Consider the following 19,728-nt stretch of genomic DNA (forward strand, 5'->3'; position numbering starts at 1 on the left):
CTCCCGCGACGGCTGATAGTTTGTTCCAGCCTCCTTGAGGCCATGTGGGCGATGGAAGGGTTCGGAATGGCCCGAGCGCGCGCCTGAGGGGCTCCGGAGGGAACGTTGGCCGGAGCCCACCTCACGAGACCCCGAGCGGGTGACATTCAGGTCCGCTCTTGGCTTTCCCGCGCGAGCCTCCCCTGACTGTTCTCGCGCGCGCGTGTGCCTGCGTGTGTGTGTGGAAGCTTTGACGCCTATTCAGTTTCGAGGATTTTTGTTTCTCTCTCTCTTTCTCTCTGTGTGTGTGTCTCTCTCAGGCGAATGAAAACATTAGGCTCAATTTGCTCTCTTCTCCGACCTAGCTTTCTCCCGCAGCTCGTGGGAGTGCAACTCCCATCATCCCTGCCCGACAGGCAACAGCCGTGAAAGGATGATTTGGAATTGTAGTTCAGGATGGCTTGGTGTAATAATGGTTAAATTAAGCAAGGCGTTATCGGGCTACAACTGGGGAGGCCGTGAATTCTAGTCTCGCCTTAGCTGGGCGACCTTGGTTGGGTTGGTCGCTTTCTCTCAGCTTTAGGAAGGTGGCAGTGGCGCACTATTTCTGGAAGAAAAAAAAAAAAACTTGCCAAGAAACCTGCAGGGCTTGGAATTCCGACTTGCCCCTGGCTTGGAGAGCAGGAAAAACATGGAGGTTTTAGATAGCTTTACTTCTTGTATAAAGTGCTGAATTCCAGGGATTTGAGGTTAAACTTTACAGATTGTGCCCAGCCACTTTTCCATTAACCAACAGAACTTTATCAGAGTCCTTTAAAGAGTTGGATTTTTAATTACAACCTCAAAGATGACAAATCATGTTTGTTCACATTTATACAAATTGTACCATTATATATAAAAAAGGTTCTTAACAATGTTGGTAAAAATCTAGGGCTGTCTGTTGTCCAGAATCTATCAAATAACCAGAAATAATAATTCCTATAATCATTCCTAAGAAACTATGTGTAGTAGGTAAAAATATTTTAAATATTTTTTAATTTATTTTAATCATTTAATTTATATGAAATCATGATAGCATGATATGGGTGAAAATACTTTCCTGCTTGAAGACAAGTCAATTTAGTGAAAAGATGGGTGTATATTTTGGAAGTAATGCCTTTTGCTAGCTCAAATATTTTAAATGGATTAATTCAGTGAAGTTCTTATATTTTATTGTTAACCTACTGACGTTTTACAAACTTAGGTTCATATTGGATGTGCATTCACAACACCTTGGTTGAACCATGAATCTTGCAATTCATGATCTGCTGACTTGCTGTCATCAGCTTGGAAGTGACAAAGCTATGGAAAGAAAGGTAAGTTTAATTCTTTTTCAAAAATATGACATTGCAGTAAAGGAGTATTATATATATGTTTTTGTGTTTCTGTACAAATACAGAAGGAAATTGAGAAGTTCAGACGTCTTATCTGTGATCCAGAAACAGTTCAGCAGCTGGATCAGAATTCTGATTCCAAACATGGAAAACAGATGAACTGGGATACTGTATTCAGGTAACATATTTATAGTATGTATGTATGTATGTATGTATGTATGTATGTATGTATGTATGGTATTCAGCTTTGTTCAGGTATTTTCCCACGTCATTATAGTTGTGCTTTTAAAGTTGTAGCAACGTTTCGGCAGAATCTCATCTGCCATCATCAGGCTTCTGTATAGTGTTCGTCTGTGAGTCTATACAGAAGCCTGATGATGAAGCCTGACTATACAGAAGCCTGATGATGGCAGATGAGATTCTGCCGAAATGTTGCTACAACTTTAAAAGCACAACTATAATGACGTGGGAAAATACCCGAACAAAGCTGAATACCATACGTATAAATACCCATGAAAACTTAAGAAAACATACATACATACATACACACAAACACACACACACACACATATACAGCCTCCTCTTCTCCATCCTTTATAAATAAAGAATAAAATAATAGAGTTGGAAGCAATCATTTAGACCACTTCAGGCAGAATTCAAAGATTATTGACAACAATAGTTTTATAGCCTACCTTGATGTCAAAGAACTGTGGGCAGCATACAATAAAAGACAGAGAAATTAAACATCAAAATAAAAAGGAATAAAAACCTAAACAAAGTAAAATAGGGGGGAAAAAACTAAGACGTATGCTCTCAGATGCAGTAGGTGGGTCTAAATACACATGCATACATAGAGATTTCTTATTAAGGGAAATTTCCAACAGTTCCTCCCCAAACGAGCAGATTAGATTATTTAATTCTGTGGTGGGGTGGGAATCAGGTCTAACGCCTGCAGGGAGCCAGTGGGAGGTGGGGGAAAGACCTGGTAGGAGAGGAGAAAGCCTGTGGGGACTCAATGAGCAGGAAGTGAAGCATAGTGTTTCTGGGAGGGCCTTCCCCATCCTGAGACAATGATTCTTCACTTGATGATCCGCACTATCATTTAATGGACATAATAGGGAGAGTAGGAAGAGGGGGTTGTTAAGTGTAATGGGCAGGCTCCATTATGGTCATATGTTAAGGACTACCTGTATTCAGATTACTGGATCATCTCTCAGTTTTCTTAGTCTCATTCCCTGGTTGCCTGAAACTTTATTACCAATACTTTTTTACCAATACCATGAATAAAACTATACTTCACCCTGAAAAATGTGGTGCAAAGTGAGTAGAACACTTCATGTGTAATTAGTTATCCAGTGGAGATAGCAGTGGCACTTTGATAGTAAAGGAGCTGGCAGTATTGGGCAATACTGAAATATGTGATTGCATTTTTGTTTAAATAGCTTATGTATCTCTTAACAGTATCTTTTTATTGTTTTTTCAGGTTTTTGCAGAAATATATTCAGAAAGAGTCTGAGAGTGTCAGACTAACAAAACCAAATACCTCTGCATCAACCCAAGCAACACGAGAGAAAAAGATGAAACAGCTCAGTAGTTTGCTTAAGTATTTCATCATGTGTGCCAATAAAAGTGAGTATCTTGTAAAAAATACTTAAGGCTTTAAAGAGTTGTTGAGGCAATATCTGTCTAATGATAAATAATGGAGATTGTGTCAGTTGTAATGATTTATACTTGTTTATATTTTACTTGTTTACTTTTTTACTTTGGGACGCAGTGACTCAGAGGCTAAGACGCTGAGCTTGTTGATCAGAAAGGTCGGCAGTTCGAATCCCTAGTGCTGCATAACGGAGTGAGCTCCCGTTACTTGTCCCAGCTTCTGCCAACCTAGCAGTTCGAAAGCATGTAAAAATGCAAGTAGAAAAATAGGGACCACTTTGGTGGGAAGGTAACAGTGTTCCATGCGCCTTTGGCGTTTAGTCATGCTGGCCACATGACTTCTTTGGACAGCGCTGGCTCTTCGGCTTTGTAATGGAGATGAGCACCGCCCCCTAGAGCTGGAAACGACTAACACGTATATGTGAAGGGAACCTTTACCTATATTTTACTTTCGACTGTTAATTGCCTTGAGTATCATGTTGGTAATAAGATGATATAATGAAAATCCTGCACATAAAAAGCTGGTGTAATAAATGAAAAAAAGGATGCTTGGCTTTTTGGCAGTTGGGAGCTGCTCCACTTTTTTATCCTTGGTAAAATATAGTTTTGCAGGAAGATTGGTGGCAATAATTGGCAGGAATGTAATTTGTAATTGTTATTAAAATAAAATTTAAATTGATTTTTCATACTGTATTCTCAGTTTGAAGAATTGAAATGTCCAGATAGCCATTTATTTGTTTTTAAGATAAAATATTAAATGTTTAAAAATCTTAATACAATTAAATTATGAAACCAAGAATTATACTGTTCCTTTGCAAAAGAATACACAGGTTGCAAAAATTATTGTTTTTATTTTGTTTGGGAAATATGAATAGATGTTGGACATCATTTCATATTTCCATTCCATGAAATATATACCTAAATTATACACCTATAATTTATAATTAAATATCATTATACATCTAAAGAACATTATTTTAAGCTTTTCAGATAGTGAATCTTTTCAGATTTAACTTGCAAATATACTTTTTCTGTTTTGCTAAAAGCTAATCTATATCTTTTGTTTCTACACAGGAGCCCCCAGAATAAAATGTCAAGAGCTTCTGAATTATGTAATAGACACAATAAATGAGTCATCAAGATATACTATTTATGGGGCTGATTGTAATAGCATATTACTTAAGGACATTCTTAAAGTGAGGAAATATTGGTGTGAAATATCTCCACAACAATGGTCAGGTTTGTAGATGTGACTCTTGTTTAATGTTGATTACACTTGTGTAAATGCTTAGGAGCAAGTGCCTATGAACTTATATAACTTCTGTGGTAGCCCAGAAAAAAAATATAGTTCTGTGTCATACCAAAGAAAATAGGACTGCCTCAATTAAAACGAGTCAGGATTACTGTCAAGATCTTGAATAGCATTCAGTGGGAGATAACGCCTGGAGCCTTCTCAGGAAATAAGCAGTTGTCTCGAAGGTTATCAGATGGTTATCAGTTGTCTCGAAGGTTTTCGGTGCTTGGACTTCCAATAATGCCTTTTCTGCAATTTTTGCAAATTTCGTGTTTATTGGTGTACTTTAATGATCATAGAAGGGTAGGAGAAGCTGGGGTCCTCAAAGTCCAAGGCTGAAGAAAAGAATCCAGGCACTGGGCCAATCTCTTATCCAAATTGAGGCAGTGTGACTTTGACTTCCATAAAGTGCTATTGAATTATCACTAACATGGATGACAAAGTTTGAATATTATATTATAGCTTACTGTTTGGGGGGAGATGAATTTTCTGCCAATTAAAAAAAGAATACCTATCATCTGTTAATTGTCTATGTCACTGAATGGCATTCTTTTCCAGCTCATATTTTTATATTTCCTGAGAGTTCTGCTTAATTTGATTTATTAAATTAATAAATATTGCTTGGATGTTATTAATTTATAAGTTACACCTAAAGTTACATTTAAGTATGATGATACTTGGGTAAGTGCAACTATTTCTATTCTAAGTAGGAAAAGTACTTTGATACCATCAAGGACAGAGTCTCTGTGCCTTCAGAGGCTCTTGAAAGTTGTATACACACTTTTTTTAATTTGGCTCCAAAGAATTACACATCCCAAACAACAATGTTATCTTGTTGGTAAACTTTTCTTGTTAATCAGATTTTAATTTGGTTTTATTAATTGAACTGACTTGACTATAACTCAGAAAAATATTCCTTTGCTCAAATAAAGGTTGCTGGGTATGCTACATCCTAAAATTTCTTTCATAACAAACAAAATATGTATGGCCCCGAATTATAGTACCATTGCAGTGTCACTAGATCTGTTCCTATAACTCCTAGAGTTCTAAATATAAATAAAATGCAACTCATTTATAAGAAATCCATCTCTGACATACAAGAATGAACAGCTGAAAGCATACAAAATGTTTATGCTGTCAATTATTTAAAATCTCATTAATGAATTTGATTACTCCTCTAGATCTTCAAAATCTGTATTTCAAATTATTTCTCAATCCTTCTGGAGATGTTAACAAAGTTTTGGTGGCTAGAATAATCTATACATTAACTAGAGGCCTCTGTTTCCAAACTGACAAGTTCAGTTCAGATACTTTGAACGTCTTCTCAAAAGTTATACATCGTGCAAGGTAAATAGCATTTTCTTTTGCAGAGTCAAATTTGAATGTAAAATGATACCTTACCAAACATCTTTTGAACTTAATTTTTCATTAATCTGATAACTGCTGAGCTCAATTTAACATTTAAATATTTTCTGTATCATTCTGATAGGTCAAATGTTTCCAGTTTTTGTAACTGGGTTTTTTCTCCTGTTTCAGTTGTGGCCAAATTTAAAAATTGGAACTCTATGAAATAAAATGTCTTTAAAGCTTGCTTCTACTCATGAAGAATTGTAGTCTTGATACCTTCTTGGTCCAGTGAAGTAGTTTATAAAAGGCTTCTTCTGAATTCAGGATGTATTATAATTTCTATTTGATCTTTTCTAAAAGATAGAATGTATTACATTTAGTGAGTTCTATAATCATAATCTATAGGCACCTTTCTTTTCCTGACAGTAAAAAATGACTAGACAGCTATGGAATTATTTGAAATTGCTGATCTATCAGTAGCAGTTTTCAATAACTAATATTTTTTAAAGTTTTATGATGCGCATGACTCCTCTGGATCCTTATAATGCTGGTTTTACAGTAATAATTGTCAAGGTGTATGCTATTATAGAGAAAGAGAAACAAATAAAATATATAGTAGTTCCAAGCTTAATCATAGTTCCTATGATTGGATTCTTTAGCATCTGATAAAAATATGCATTATTTCTATTGTAGGCAAGAAAGAAACCTTGCAGGCCTCGAACACATTTTTGCAGCCATTAATGTGTTTCTCCCCATTTATGCAATGAATTACCGCATGCAAGTTTGCAAAACAGGAGAGGAAATTCTATCAACTGTGCTTTTTATATGGGCTCAGTACAAACCAAAAGATGCTTTGAAGAAGCAGATCATTCAATTTATTCAGTTTCAGATTTGTGTTCATCATCCAAATGGAGCTAAAACTCAGGAACAAGGTACATGGAAAGCTTTGAAATAACAAAGGGCTTTGTGTAATTTTTGTATTTTGGCACTGAAAATGTTTTGGAGGATTCTGTGCCAACCTGTTCAACTTGTTTGATGGGCCTGATCAATTTTTTGTAAAAGAGATAATCAGGAAATCATCAGATTAAAATGGAAAGTATTCTGGAAAAAGATAATGCAAACCATTTATGCAGTGATGTGTCTTTCTCTCTAAGTCCCTGCAGTTTTCTTGGCAAGATTTTGGAAGTGGCTTGCCATTGCCTACTTCCTAGGGCTGAGAGACAGTGACTGGCCCAAGGCCATCTAGCTGGTTTCATGTCTATGGCATGACTAGAACTCATGATCTCCCTTTCTTTACCTTGATGCCTTAACCATTACGCCAAATGGGCTCTCTCTACATTTAATTATCAGAAATCCAGCTTGATCCAGAATTGATCTGGGACTGTCTATTTATTTTCGTATGTCATAATTTTTCACAGTATTGCTTGCTTAAGTATTTAAGTTTTTGTTTAATCATTTTAACAGACATGTGTTGCTGATTAATAATGAATTCTTAAATTCGTATCTTTTCTTTTACAAAATTATTTTTTTTCTAATTCTTGTACAAACAGGAGCATACAGCTCAGCAAAATGGCAAAATACTTTATACAACCTCTATGATCTGTTAGCTAATGAGATAACTCTTATTAGCAACCGAGGAAAATATTCTTCAGGCTCTCACAGTATTGTTCTAAAGGACAACCTGGTTGAGTTAATGGCTGATTCTTGTCACCAGGTAAGTTGTCACTATACTTTCAAATGGTTATTGTAAGTTGGGTTTTTGTGTAATCTAACAGAGTACCACACCAGGACAGTACAAAGGAGATCTGTCTGCTTGATCTTCACAGTGGGACAATCTTTTTTCTTAACTGATTTTAAAAAAAAGTCTTCAAGAGTTCCAGGGGATGTGGCTGACGATATTCCATTGTTAATGAGAGCAGACATTTTCAGCTTCTTTTAAAACAGGAAGGTTGTAAGGGGCAAAATTTATTTGTTAAGCTTCATGGAAACTTAATAATACACATTTTTTTTTCTTTAGTTTACTGCAAAACTTATAGAAAATCATAGGAATTTAAATTAGCCAGTATGATCTGAAGTTATTCTAGCTATTATTTTGGAGATGGGGTTTACCTAGTGACAATGGATTGCCTATTTTATGGTAATTAATATTTTTTTTGTACTTCACATCTATTGTAAAATATGTAGCAGTATTTCTCTTTAATTATTTAATGCATTTTTTAAAAATAAGGTATTTACTGAAGACACCAAAGTCTTAGAGGTAACCCAGTCATATGCAGTTACTCCGCAAGAAGATGGAGATGGAGAAGGACCATCCAAACGCAGAAGAATTGAATTAGGGTGGGAAGTGATTCAAGAGCACTTGCAAAAATCACAGAATAGTTTTGATGTCATACCCTGGTAAATAAAAAATTAAAGAAAAACAGTTTGGTTTATTTCTGAAAAGTGTCTATTATTAATTTCCTCTTAATAATCTTTGGTGTTTTGTTTTAAGGCTGCAAATTACCACCAGATTAGTATCCAAGTACCCAAGGAGCCTTCCTGACAACGAGCTGACTAATTTACTTAATATACTTTACCAATTATTACATCAGCAACGTCGAGGAGAACGGACCCCTTATGTATTAAGATGTCTTAAAGAGGTTGCTCTGTGTCAAAACCAAAAAACAGACCTCAACATCACAGAGAAGTTGGAACTGCAGCGAACATGGTCCAGAATTTGGTCTCTGGTAGATCGAAGTCTAAACCTTCGGCAAACTGAAATGGAAAGCTTTGAATTGCTTGGAGTCTTATTTCAAAGAAATTTAATAACAATGGACAGAGAAATTTGGAGGATATTTGCAGGTTCTATATGCAAACCATCAAGGTAAAATGAAACTTTTTGATACTCTATTATTAATTGTATGTTAATTGTAAAGGAGTAATCTAGCATAAGCAACTCATGTCTCCAGAGGTTTCAACTCTTTTTGTTCTGGCCAATGAAGAAACATTATGACAGATGTAATTCAAAACATGTAACATTAAAAGGTCTGTCCTTGCACTATAAGCGCTAGAAATTTAATTAAAATTTCTAAATTTTATATTTAGTAAATTGTTTTCAATCATTAGTTCTGTTTAGCATAAGTAGTGCTACAAATGGAGGTGAGTGATTTTAACATTATTGTAACTTCTACCAACTACCTTAGAATAATAAGCATGTGCTCTTCTTGTGTTCTGAATAATTTGGGTATCTAACCATTCTTTATCAAATATGTTTTTAATTAGATTTTACAAACCCATTTAAAATTCTAGTTACCATTCCAATTCTGATTGGTGAAATGTTGTTTAAACTTGATGTGGTTTTGGCCATGGGGAGAAAAATATTGGAGCCTGAATTCACACACTGGTGACTTTATATGAATATTAGAGCTGTAAATCAAATGCTTGTACTTATTGTTATTTTTTGTTAGTTTTGCAGTACAGTGTTTAGCATCAGCAGTGACAACTTTGGAAATACCAGAAACTTTGAAAACTGGTTCATTTCAGAATGATTGGGAAGGAAATGCAACTTATACATTAAAAGAACGAGTTGTGAAATGGCTTCTCTTCTGCAATATGGAAGAAGTTATGGAAGACAATATGGAACTTCCTCCAGTTTTGTGCAGGTATGCCCAGGAAATCAAGTAACCCAAAAAGAATTAGTTGTTCATTGGAAGAAATCAAACTTCTCTATGTTTGTTTTTAATTTCGCTTTGGGAAGTGAGTTCAACTTTGTTGAAATTTCATAGTGGGTTGGAATTTAAATCACTTTGCCTTAAAATGTTCTTAGTTTTAACAACGCGTAACAAATAATTGGTTTGAAGTCAAGTTTACAAAAGTAATAACAAATCTACATTTTAATGAGAATTTTAAGCAGAACAAACTTATCTCACAACAGTTTGCTTTCTATGTTGTTATGCAGTTGAATGGCATGTAAATGCATAGTGTTTTATAGAGATTATACTGTATAATACAGTATTTTTTCACTTTCAAGCAAATATCCAAACATATATTGAGGAAAACTATAAGTGCAAAAGACAGGTCCCAGGATTTAGATTTCTTCTTCCTGGAAAATGTCATTTCAGTTCCACCCTGCCCTAATCAGGAAAGAGTTGGCTCCTTCCACCTCCTCCCACTGTTTTTACTTTTCCTTTTTCAGTTCTATTTTGTTTTGGTTTAGTGTTTTCTAAACTTTTCGCAATTTGTATCCTTTTTTTCTTCTTCTGTGAAACTGAAAAGCACATAGTATTGTATCACGGTCTACACAGATAAAAGGATATAATGTATTTCAAGTGTAAGAGGCTGACAATACTTTGTTGAAATGGTCACTGGGACATTTATTACTCATTCAAAAAATATTCAAGTATGCTTTCTTTGGAAACCTAAAGCCCACATTTGTTGAGTAACCCTTTCCTGATTATCCAGCAAAAAAGAAAGGATATTTTTTTAACTCATTGTAACCTTTATTTATTTACTGTATGACACGTGTTAGCCAGGGATCACCAAGCTGCCTCTTGAAAGGAATTTTTTCAGGCGGTGTTATCTTTACCCGCAGGATGCCTGAATGCCAGTAGGCTCCTTTCTTGTCCCCGCGTGATTTATTCGCTCACGGGAATTGAACCACCAAGCTGCCAACCTCAGCAGTGTGCAAGCCCAGCATAGTTATCACGTGAGACATGGCAGTCCCCTCATTCTAACCTAACAGCATCTCATACCTAGATATATATTTGGTCACAGATTAGAATTGGGCAGAATGTTTCAGTCCAAGGCCTAGAGGAACTAAATTTTGCCCCTTGGTCCTTATTCAGTTATTTTCAGCTTTTCATAATATGATGGACATCACTTCTTCAGGATTTTTTTTCAATAATTGCTTCCTTGAGTTCTTGTAAGCTCCTGCTTGTGTATCACCTGTCATTTAGGTGCCTTGTCTTCTTTTGGCCTCTGATGAATTTTTCCAAACATCATAGACCTCTTGAATTTCTCTTGTCATATAATGCAGTGGTCCCCAACTTTTGCAGCTTGACAGCCTGGTTGGGGGAGGAAGGGGAACTGGGCCGTGCGAGCAGTGAGCTGACATGCATGTACAGCTCCACTAGTGGAGCAAGTGGAGCTGCACGTGCTTGCATGCCAGCCTGGTTCCAAATAGGCCATAGCATGGTAGTGGGCCAAAGCCTAGAGGTTGGGAACTTCTAATTATCAAATATGTTTTAACTTCACAGTTAGTGCTTTCAGTGGGAAGTTTAAACTCTGTTCCTTCCAATAATAGATGGATTGTTCTATAAAATATTGTTCTATGAAAGATTTGGCTGGGGATGATATTGGAAATACTAGGCAAGATGTACAAAACAAAAGTCAAACAAATACTTCCTATAAATACTTGATGTACAGTGAAAAATTAGACCTTCATGTGCATCTTCTATTGAATTTATTAACTGCAGCATTCAAAGATGAAATAATTCTGGGGTTTTTTTTGTTGTTGTTGTTTTTCAGTGACTTTCCTAACCTAGAATTACAGAAAATCCTTGTAAGTCTGACTATGAAAAGTTGTAAAGCAGCAATGATATTTTTCAACAAAGCACCAGAATGGTATGGTTGTTGTTTTTTTTAAATTAATGAAGGCATTTTCCTATCACAGGGGGTTGGACATGCTTGCTTTAGACATTACCTCACACCGGTTGTCTGCTATTTAGTTCGTCCCTGTTCTAGATACATTGCTTTAAAATAGGATTTTTAAATATGGTGTGTCATGCATGCCAAAGGGATCAAAATTTTGAACCATAAAAGCTATTTTAGATGTAAAATTATAAGCCAGCGAGCCCCATTATGGTTGAACATGATTTTTCAGCTTAGTGTCTTTGTCTTCTGAGCTGTTACTATTCTTTGGCCGTATACTTTTGCCTTGATCATCTTCTTTGCATATACTTTGCACTCCTTTTGATACAAAGTACAAGCAGTCCTCTACTTAAGATCACAATTAAACCCAAATTTTCTATTGCTAAGCAAGACAGTTGTTAAGTGAATTTTTCATCATTTTATGACCTTCCTTGCCACAGTTGTGAAGTGAATCACTTCAGTTGTTAAGTTAGTAACACGGTTATTAAGTAAATCTGGCTTCCCCTTTGATCACAAAAAGGTGTTCACATGACCCCAGGACACTGTAGCCATCATAAATACATGCCAGTTGCCAAGGGTCTGAATTTTGTGACCATGGAGTTGCTGAAACAGACATAAGTGTGACAAATAGTTATAGGTCACTTTTTTCAGTGCTGTTAGAACTTCAAACTGTCACTAAGTGAATGGTTGTAAATCATGGACTACCTGAGCCTCCACAACATAGTTTAAAATGAATTATTGAACATTGATGATAACAAAGCTTCAGGTTTAATGTCTGAGTCATCCATTTCCTAACCAGTTTGGGCCTGAATAGGTACATTGAGCACTGAACATGCACAAATTTCATGTACCAATATCAGAAATCATTGGACTCCTGCCTTAGCTTAACCATTATTGGATTATTAACAAGTGATAAATAAATGAAAATACACTTTATTTTATTAAGCATGGAACATAGCCAAGAGAAAGAAGAAACCAGTCTTTCAGATATTGAAGCCTTTTACCTGCAGACAACCTTCAACGAAACCAATATTTTTACAAATATGGCAGATGTATCAGAAAACAAATCTAGTTCCTGCCTTGTTGTCAATCAGAGGCTTGAAGAAACCTTAAAACACAATCTTATGATGATGTCAGACCAGCTACTTAGCCATGTTTCTCCTCAGGTAAGCCAGAAAGAAAATTGTGTTCTTTGTTCATTGTGAGAGTTTATTAAAATCTGACTTGTTCCCTGTATACTTATGAGTAGATTTAGGTATTGGTAAAATTAATAAAATAACTTATGGGTAGATGCTTTTTAGGCCAGCATTACATGGTGCAATTTGAGAGTAAATCCACTTACAACTTGCTCTCAAATCAAAAAGATCATGGACAAACCAGTTTCACCATAGCAGTCTGATTTGTCCACAAACATGGATGTCCACAACCAGTTGGAAAATATTAGTTTACCAAAATCCAAATTAAACTCCAAGTGAATTGAGCATGGTTTTTTTGTGGGTTTATTTTTCAGGCTATATCTGCGGAAATTCCGATGCGTTGTACCAGTATCCTGACAGGTGTTCTTGGCTGCTATTGTTATGCTGGCATTCTTACAGAAGAAGAAGCATGTAAATTGGATTTTTTTCAGAAAGCTAAGGTAGAACTTTTTGACAAGCTCAAGTAATTGTTTCTAGTAGATATGAAGAAGCATTCATATGATGATTAATCTCCGTGATATAATTTCAAGAATCACATGAAGATGCCTAGAGTGTATGAAGAGGTTTCATCCTCTTTTCAATTCATTTTCTGCTTTTATCTTGGATCCTTTTTCTGCCCAGTCCTGTATAGACTTCTGTTTATATGCTTCTTTTAAATCTCCAGATAGGGTAATGGTAGGAAAAGTAGAAGACAAGTTTGTTCTAGGAAGCAAAGAATTTGCAAATGAGATCAAGGAATGCTGTGACCTTTGGAGAAGCATTAAGAGAATGTCTGTGTTATTCTTATTGGCAGTCTTTGCTTAACTGTGGTAATTGGGGGTGGAATTTCCATTTTTAAGTGATGCAATCAAAAATGCAGTGTCACATGACTACATCTCTTAGTGACAACTATCTTGGGAGTCCCCATTGTCATTATTAAGGAAGAATCATGAGTTGGTTAAGTGAGGACCTCCTTGCGATATCCTGCCAACTTCCAAAGTACTTCTTTTTCTAGGGATTCTTTTGAGAAATTAAGATATCTTGAGCAATTACAAAACATGCATCTTAATGCAGTTAACTTGGTGATAGTGAATAAGGATACGCATATGGATATATACAGTATATCCATATATGTACTTTATATGTATGCCTGTATGTACATACATACACATACATACATACACATATGATGAAACCTCTTAAATAATTTCATTTTATTTCTAAAAATAATATTTTATTCCTTTACAGTTATGTTTTAATTATGTGGAGGAAAACATTTCTCAGTCTAAAAACAAGCTAAATGAAGATTCTAGAATTGTTTCATTGAGGAATTTAATATTGCAGTGCACAAGTTGTTTATGCAACTGTACCCAGGTGAGACATTCGTTGGTTGTAGGGCAATCTGAGTGTGAGCAAAGTTGAAATCTTTGTATTTGTGCCTGGTAACTAACATATATGGGTCACTTATTTTTAAGACCAATTTGTTCATTTTTATTATATATGAATGTCCATATATACATGTATACTCCTAGTTATTTTGCAGAAAAATATGGAGGTATTGTTTGATATAATATTGAAACTCCTTTATTGTTTTAGTGTGTGCAATGAGATTTTTGCAAGTTGTTCTTTTAATTACTGATTGTATAAGACCTAAATGTTTTTTATGATGTTTTTATTTCTTGTGAGGCTGAATCAATCATATTAACTTCAATGAAATTTAAGCAGTACTGCTTTGAAGAAAGAAGATTGATTCTGAAACTGATCCTTGCTTATCAAGTAGCAGTTTATTTCAAGTTTTATCATAATAGCTTGAAATTCATTTTAATAATACTTGCTGTCTTTCATCTAGTGTAATTTGGGTTGTTTGCATTTTACCTGAGCTATTTGTTACTCATTAAAAGCAATTTAATCAAGTTCACCAATCTTAAGTATTGTCAACATAGTACTGATATTCTTTTCTTGCTGAATTACAAGATGCACAGGGAACTGATTACAGGTTACTGCAGATTATTTTATAGTGCAAAAAGTCAAATACTTCATTGTATTCTTTTACAATTATTGTTTCTTCTGCTTTTATTTGTTAGTATATTTAAATTTAGTGGCTGCCCAACTCCAGTAGATGCAGAGCAGTATACAAAACTGAAAAAGACAAAAACAGCTAAAAGCATTAAATCAAAAAGACAACCCAATTAATACATAACTAACACAACAAAACAGGGGGGGACTGAACAAATAATAAATATCAACCCTAGGTCTTGGACCAAAGGCAGGTTTTCAAAGCTTTCTGGAAGTCTAGGAGAAATGGCAATATTTATCTCTTCCTGTTCTTCTTACTCTGTTTCAACAGAATAGTCCCAAAAAAAGTTTGTCTACTATCTTCTTGCATTTGTTAACATCCAAGTTGATGAATGATCTTGCAAGTATCTGCAAACTTTTGGTGAGTAGATATGATGTGATGTTTGTTTCCCTCCTTCTAGAGACTATATATGCAATGCAACTTTTATTGTTCTGAACATGTTATTTCCGAGGTGAAGAATTCATTCTAATCACTGTTCTGAATTCACACTGTGATTCCTTTGTTTTCCTTAAACAAATGGAAAACAATATTTCTCTGTCTTTTTCCACATCTTTCTCTTTATACTTAACATCACTCTATTTGCACATTTATACACCTTTATCAGGGGCAGAGAGCAGAGGTACTTGATTGCTATAATTAATCTCTTTTAGTTAGATAAGCATCATGTGAGCAAGCACCGATTTTAAAGTTCATTTTACTTGAGAGAACAGTACTTAATACAGAAGAATAAGTGCTGTGGACAACTTGAATGGAAATATCCAGTGTCTATATTCGTCTTAGGAACTGTACAAATGTGTTTTTCCTCTACTTCCACTCTTTGCTTCTCAAAATAATAAAAAAAGTTAACTTACTTCTGGCAAGTGGTGGATTAGCTAGGTACAGTTACTCTTGCCTATCTCTATCAATTACAGTAATACTGCCAAGTTAGTAATCAAATAATTGGTTACAAGGTATGTAGCACATAAGGATTAATTATTTAAATCTTTATAAATAGCTTATTCTAGTTTGATATACAGCACAATGAAAATGTCACTAATTTTCATATAATAATTAAACTATAGTCATATTGGTTTTATTGGCTTTAGATATTAAAAACAGGAAAACTGAACAGAGATTAGTTCCTTTGTAAATTCCCCAGCCAAGGGAAGTCAACATGAACAACTTAGCTCTATTTCTTTGCTTAAATTGCTTAAATTATAATAGTAATTACTGAATTCTAAAATGACTTTCTTAGCAAATGCCCCTATTTTATGGAAACCTTATTATACAAAGTAGCCAACCAACATTCAAACATTAATGAACAGTGGAAGTGAAGCTTCTATACTGAAGTAATATTTTAGCAAAAGGATAGATGTTGTCTAGTTTTTATCTAGAGGTATTTGTAGGAAAGGGATAAATTGATGTTATTCATAAAACTATATTTATATAAATTTATTACATATTTATTATAATGTATTGCTCTCATTATAAGAGATGGTATGAATAAATATCTTCTGTTAGATGTTTTTTACTGGAAAGTCAAGTGAAATTGGAGAAATTGACTTAATGGAAGATTTTCCTGAAGAAAGTAGAATGGAAGAGGGAAACCAAACAGTCTTTGATCTATTTGATGATGAGTGTAGTGAAGTTGGTGAAATGAATGAAGTTGGAGACTTGCACACCTTGACAGGTATATTCAATTTGTTTGATGTATATTTTTGTGTTATTGAATGGTTTTAGAAAAAATAAGGAATTATAATTCAGGTACTTGAAGCATCTTTATACACCAGAAATTACTGTGATACAATGATTTGTATGAGAATTTATAAAATAAAGGCTTTTGTCATGTCATATAGCACAGGTGTCAAAGTCGCCATGTCACATTGCCATCACATGATGTTTTGTAACGTTTTCTCCATTTGTGGAGCTGGAGTGGGCATGGCCTGCTTGTGATGCATCTGGCCTGTGGGCCACCAGTTTGACCCCCCCGCTACATAGCATTCACAACATTGAAAGCTTCTTTTTGGATCATGTTACTCCTTTAAGGACCAAAAAGGAAGTAAGGCAATATAGTAAGTCCATTTGCACTCACATTATTTTCTGCTTAGTGATTGAGTTGCTGGTCCCAATTGTGATTACTATGTGAAGAATACCTATATTTGTGATTATTGTCTCTTTCAGAACTTAGTTTTGTGTGTCCTTTATCAACTGACACTTCTTTACAAGAATTTATTTCTAAACAAGAGTAAATTATCACTATTTTGGAATCTGTTCAGAGTCTTCTATTTTTTTTTCTGTTGGAGATTCTCGATATTTTTTTGTAATATGAGCAACCCTATAACTTTTCATACATTAAATTTTAGGATAGGGTGTAATAAAAAATTTCCTTAGTGGCAGTGAGAACTATCAAGCATCTACATCAAAGCAAGCATATATATTTAGAGTATATAGACACAGAAGTGTAACTAGAACGTTTAGAACAAGGGTGTCAAAACAGCGCCCTGCGGGCCAGATTCAAGTCACACCTATCCCAGCTTCTCGAAGGGAAAAAACATTGCAAAACGTCAGTGTGACGCCACGAGTTTGACACCCATAGTGTAGACCAAAGACTTGTACTGTTATCCAATGATTGAACACCTTGTATATTTCATCCCATGGGTTGTTTTGGAGATACTTAGAAAAATGGCCATATGACAGGTTTTGACAAGACCGAGATGATGACTTTGTTATACAGTTTTAAAAAACCCTCAAAGCAGGGCAATGCTAGATGAACAAGATATAAACACTAATTCTCTGGCTGTTTTAAACCTCTACAGGCTTATCATTCCCATTATATTTCCCCCATGCCAATGTTATGTTAGTACATTTTTGTAGTATTGTTATATTTTTACTGTATTTCATGCTATATGTGGCAGCCAATGTGCTGATTGGTAGAAGGTAAACAGAAAGGAATATGCATTCTGGTTAAATGCAGTTGATGATGGCTTCCTGACAGATAATTAATTGTAAGTTTTGAAAGCTGTCTTTTCATAGCTTCTATATGGTCATCATATCACACAGGTGCCACAAGTCCATTATCAGAAGAGCATTTATCTAAACAGGATTTGCTTCTTCTTGATGTTTTGAAGTTCTTGTGTATAGCTACCACAGCAACCACAATACAAACAGTTCCCTTTAGATGTTCTGAAATTTGGAGGAAACTCTTAGTGCTAATAGATGGAAATTCATTTGATTTTATGAAACCTCTACATTTACATGTGGTGAGTATAAAATTATTCTGTTTAGCCTTCTGTTTTTAATGCTGTTGGAGTGTGACTTACTAATTTGTTTTATTTCAATACTAGCCTTTCTTTCAGAGAAATTCAGAGTGACAAAAAACCCACACACAATAACACAGTCTTAAATAAAACCATCACAATTAAATCAGCTGGGACTATCTTGTAAATATCCAGGTTATTAGCTGTTTAGGATTTTTAGACTAATTTCAGCAGCTTATATTAGGCCTAGTAATATATGGGTGATAATAGCCGCAATTTTAGTTTCAGAATCTGTTTCTCTTGAAAATCAAGTAGCTCTGTTCTACTTTAGATGCAGCTTCCAGACCTGTTCCGACATACCAGTGTAGAGTGCATTGTAGTTAGCTAGTCAAGAAGTTATTGGGATATGGGTCACTGTGCAGGGTTATAGCTGTATACTGCCAAATCTGAACAGATCTGCTTTTAAAAAAAACAAATGTTGACATCATTTTGATATATTATTAATCATATTTTTGTATCAATCATACATTTTTGAATAACATGCTATTCTCCACTGAGCCTAAGGGAGAATCCAGGATGTGTAGTCTCTAGTCTCCTAGCTCTGCAGACCGAGTTGAAAAACTGAGGACACACCCTCTGGTAACGGTCCCCAGTTCTTCACTCGGTCTCAGCGTGTTCAGGCCACCCTTTAAGGGCTCTGAATAGTTAGGATTGTAGAAGAACAATCACCCCCTGGATTAAGCTTTTTTTTCGCAGAGAGGCTTAGATTAGGTTTGACAGCTAGCCGGCTTGCCAGTTTAGCACTTTCATTTTTTCGCGCCTTTTATATCAATATATATTTGCTCACATGCTAAGTATAAATGCAATATAATTTTGTTATATCCATGCAGATGTACATAAACATTGGGTTCTTTTCTAATATTATATCTTTAATTGTGGTTTCTACTAGTATTTAGTCTTGTTGAAGGAACTTCCCAGAGGAGAAAATCCTTTGCCTGAAGATTATGTTGTCTCATTACTCAAGCTTCTACCGTAAGAAAATAATCTTGCTTAATAAAATTAATTTGCTATATATATTTTGAGATACAAATGTTTAGTTATTTCTTATAGGGATATATGTTCCTTTTATCGTCGGGATCAAGATGTTTGCGCAGCAATATTACATAATCTTCTTCCAATGGTTAATATTTTGGGAACCTTCAGTAGAAATTCTGAAGATCTAAGAGAAGCCAGGTGTCAAGTCTTAATTGTTGTTGGATCATTTTGGTAGGTTAAGTGTGAATTTAACTCCAAATTATTTGCTGTTAGGGAAGGATTGAAGGGAAGATCTGCTGAAGGCTCACTATGTCATGTTTCATAAACATTTCACAATTCATCCATGTTAGATAAATTTCTCTTGGTCTACAACTCCCTTTTATAGAAGAAAATGTTAGGGTGGTAAATTGACAATTAGAGCATGAAGCATTTTTAATAGCAGTGAAGAAAGTGCAGAACTAAGTATTTTTATTGTCCGGGGTATTCTTTCATTTGTTTAAGTAAAATTAATCAAAAGTATGCTTAAGTATAAGCATATTGATTTCAATCAAATTTAGTACTAAATGTATGAATTCAATTTTCAGTATTTAAAGATAGTGAGTCCAATCCAGTTAAATATGCCTTAATAGTATGAGTCTTAAATTGAATTTCTACAAGAAATTTCCACTAATTTTACTGTTCTGAAATAGCTGGGATTTGCAACTTAAGTGTATTCATTCAGTCAGCTTCGCTCAAAGGACTTGATTATTTTAAAGACACAAAAGTAATCTATTTAATGAAATTCAAGCTATAATACTACAAGGGTGGCAATAGATACCGTGTTCTCATATAATAAGGCCGGTCTTTTTTTTTTTTTGAGCCCCAAAAATGGCTAGGCTGTCTTTTCAGGGTGACTTAATTTCCCTTGCATCTTCGGGCGGGTGGGCGG

The 19,728-nt window shown here is 34.9% G+C and overlaps 1 protein-coding gene across 1 annotated transcript in view; it reads left to right on the forward strand.

Moving 5' to 3' along the window:
- The first annotated feature begins 12 nt into the window (after positions 1-12).
- Positions 13-19,728, forward strand: part of ATM (ATM serine/threonine kinase) — a 58,849-nt gene continuing 39,133 nt past the window's right edge. The window contains exons 1-20 of the mRNA XM_026685346.2: positions 13-150; positions 1,223-1,334; positions 1,418-1,530; positions 2,836-2,981; positions 4,083-4,247; positions 5,484-5,649; positions 6,343-6,581; positions 7,200-7,363; positions 7,877-8,046; positions 8,141-8,512; positions 9,096-9,290; positions 11,155-11,250; positions 12,224-12,443; positions 12,788-12,913; positions 13,701-13,826; positions 14,800-14,889; positions 16,030-16,198; positions 17,569-17,768; positions 18,715-18,797; positions 18,876-19,031. Of these exons, the coding sequence (XP_026541131.2) occupies positions 1,263-1,334; positions 1,418-1,530; positions 2,836-2,981; positions 4,083-4,247; positions 5,484-5,649; positions 6,343-6,581; positions 7,200-7,363; positions 7,877-8,046; positions 8,141-8,512; positions 9,096-9,290; positions 11,155-11,250; positions 12,224-12,443; positions 12,788-12,913; positions 13,701-13,826; positions 14,800-14,889; positions 16,030-16,198; positions 17,569-17,768; positions 18,715-18,797; positions 18,876-19,031 (3,068 nt within the window). The 5' untranslated portion in view covers positions 13-150; positions 1,223-1,262. The remainder of the gene's footprint in view (positions 151-1,222; positions 1,335-1,417; positions 1,531-2,835; positions 2,982-4,082; positions 4,248-5,483; positions 5,650-6,342; positions 6,582-7,199; positions 7,364-7,876; positions 8,047-8,140; positions 8,513-9,095; positions 9,291-11,154; positions 11,251-12,223; positions 12,444-12,787; positions 12,914-13,700; positions 13,827-14,799; positions 14,890-16,029; positions 16,199-17,568; positions 17,769-18,714; positions 18,798-18,875; positions 19,032-19,728) is intronic.

This window comes from Notechis scutatus, chromosome 5, assembly GCF_049901735.1.
Source record: "Notechis scutatus isolate UNSWTSFEM ecotype Mainland chromosome 5, rNotScu1.2, whole genome shotgun sequence".
NCBI lineage: Eukaryota > Metazoa > Chordata > Lepidosauria > Squamata > Elapidae > Notechis > Notechis scutatus.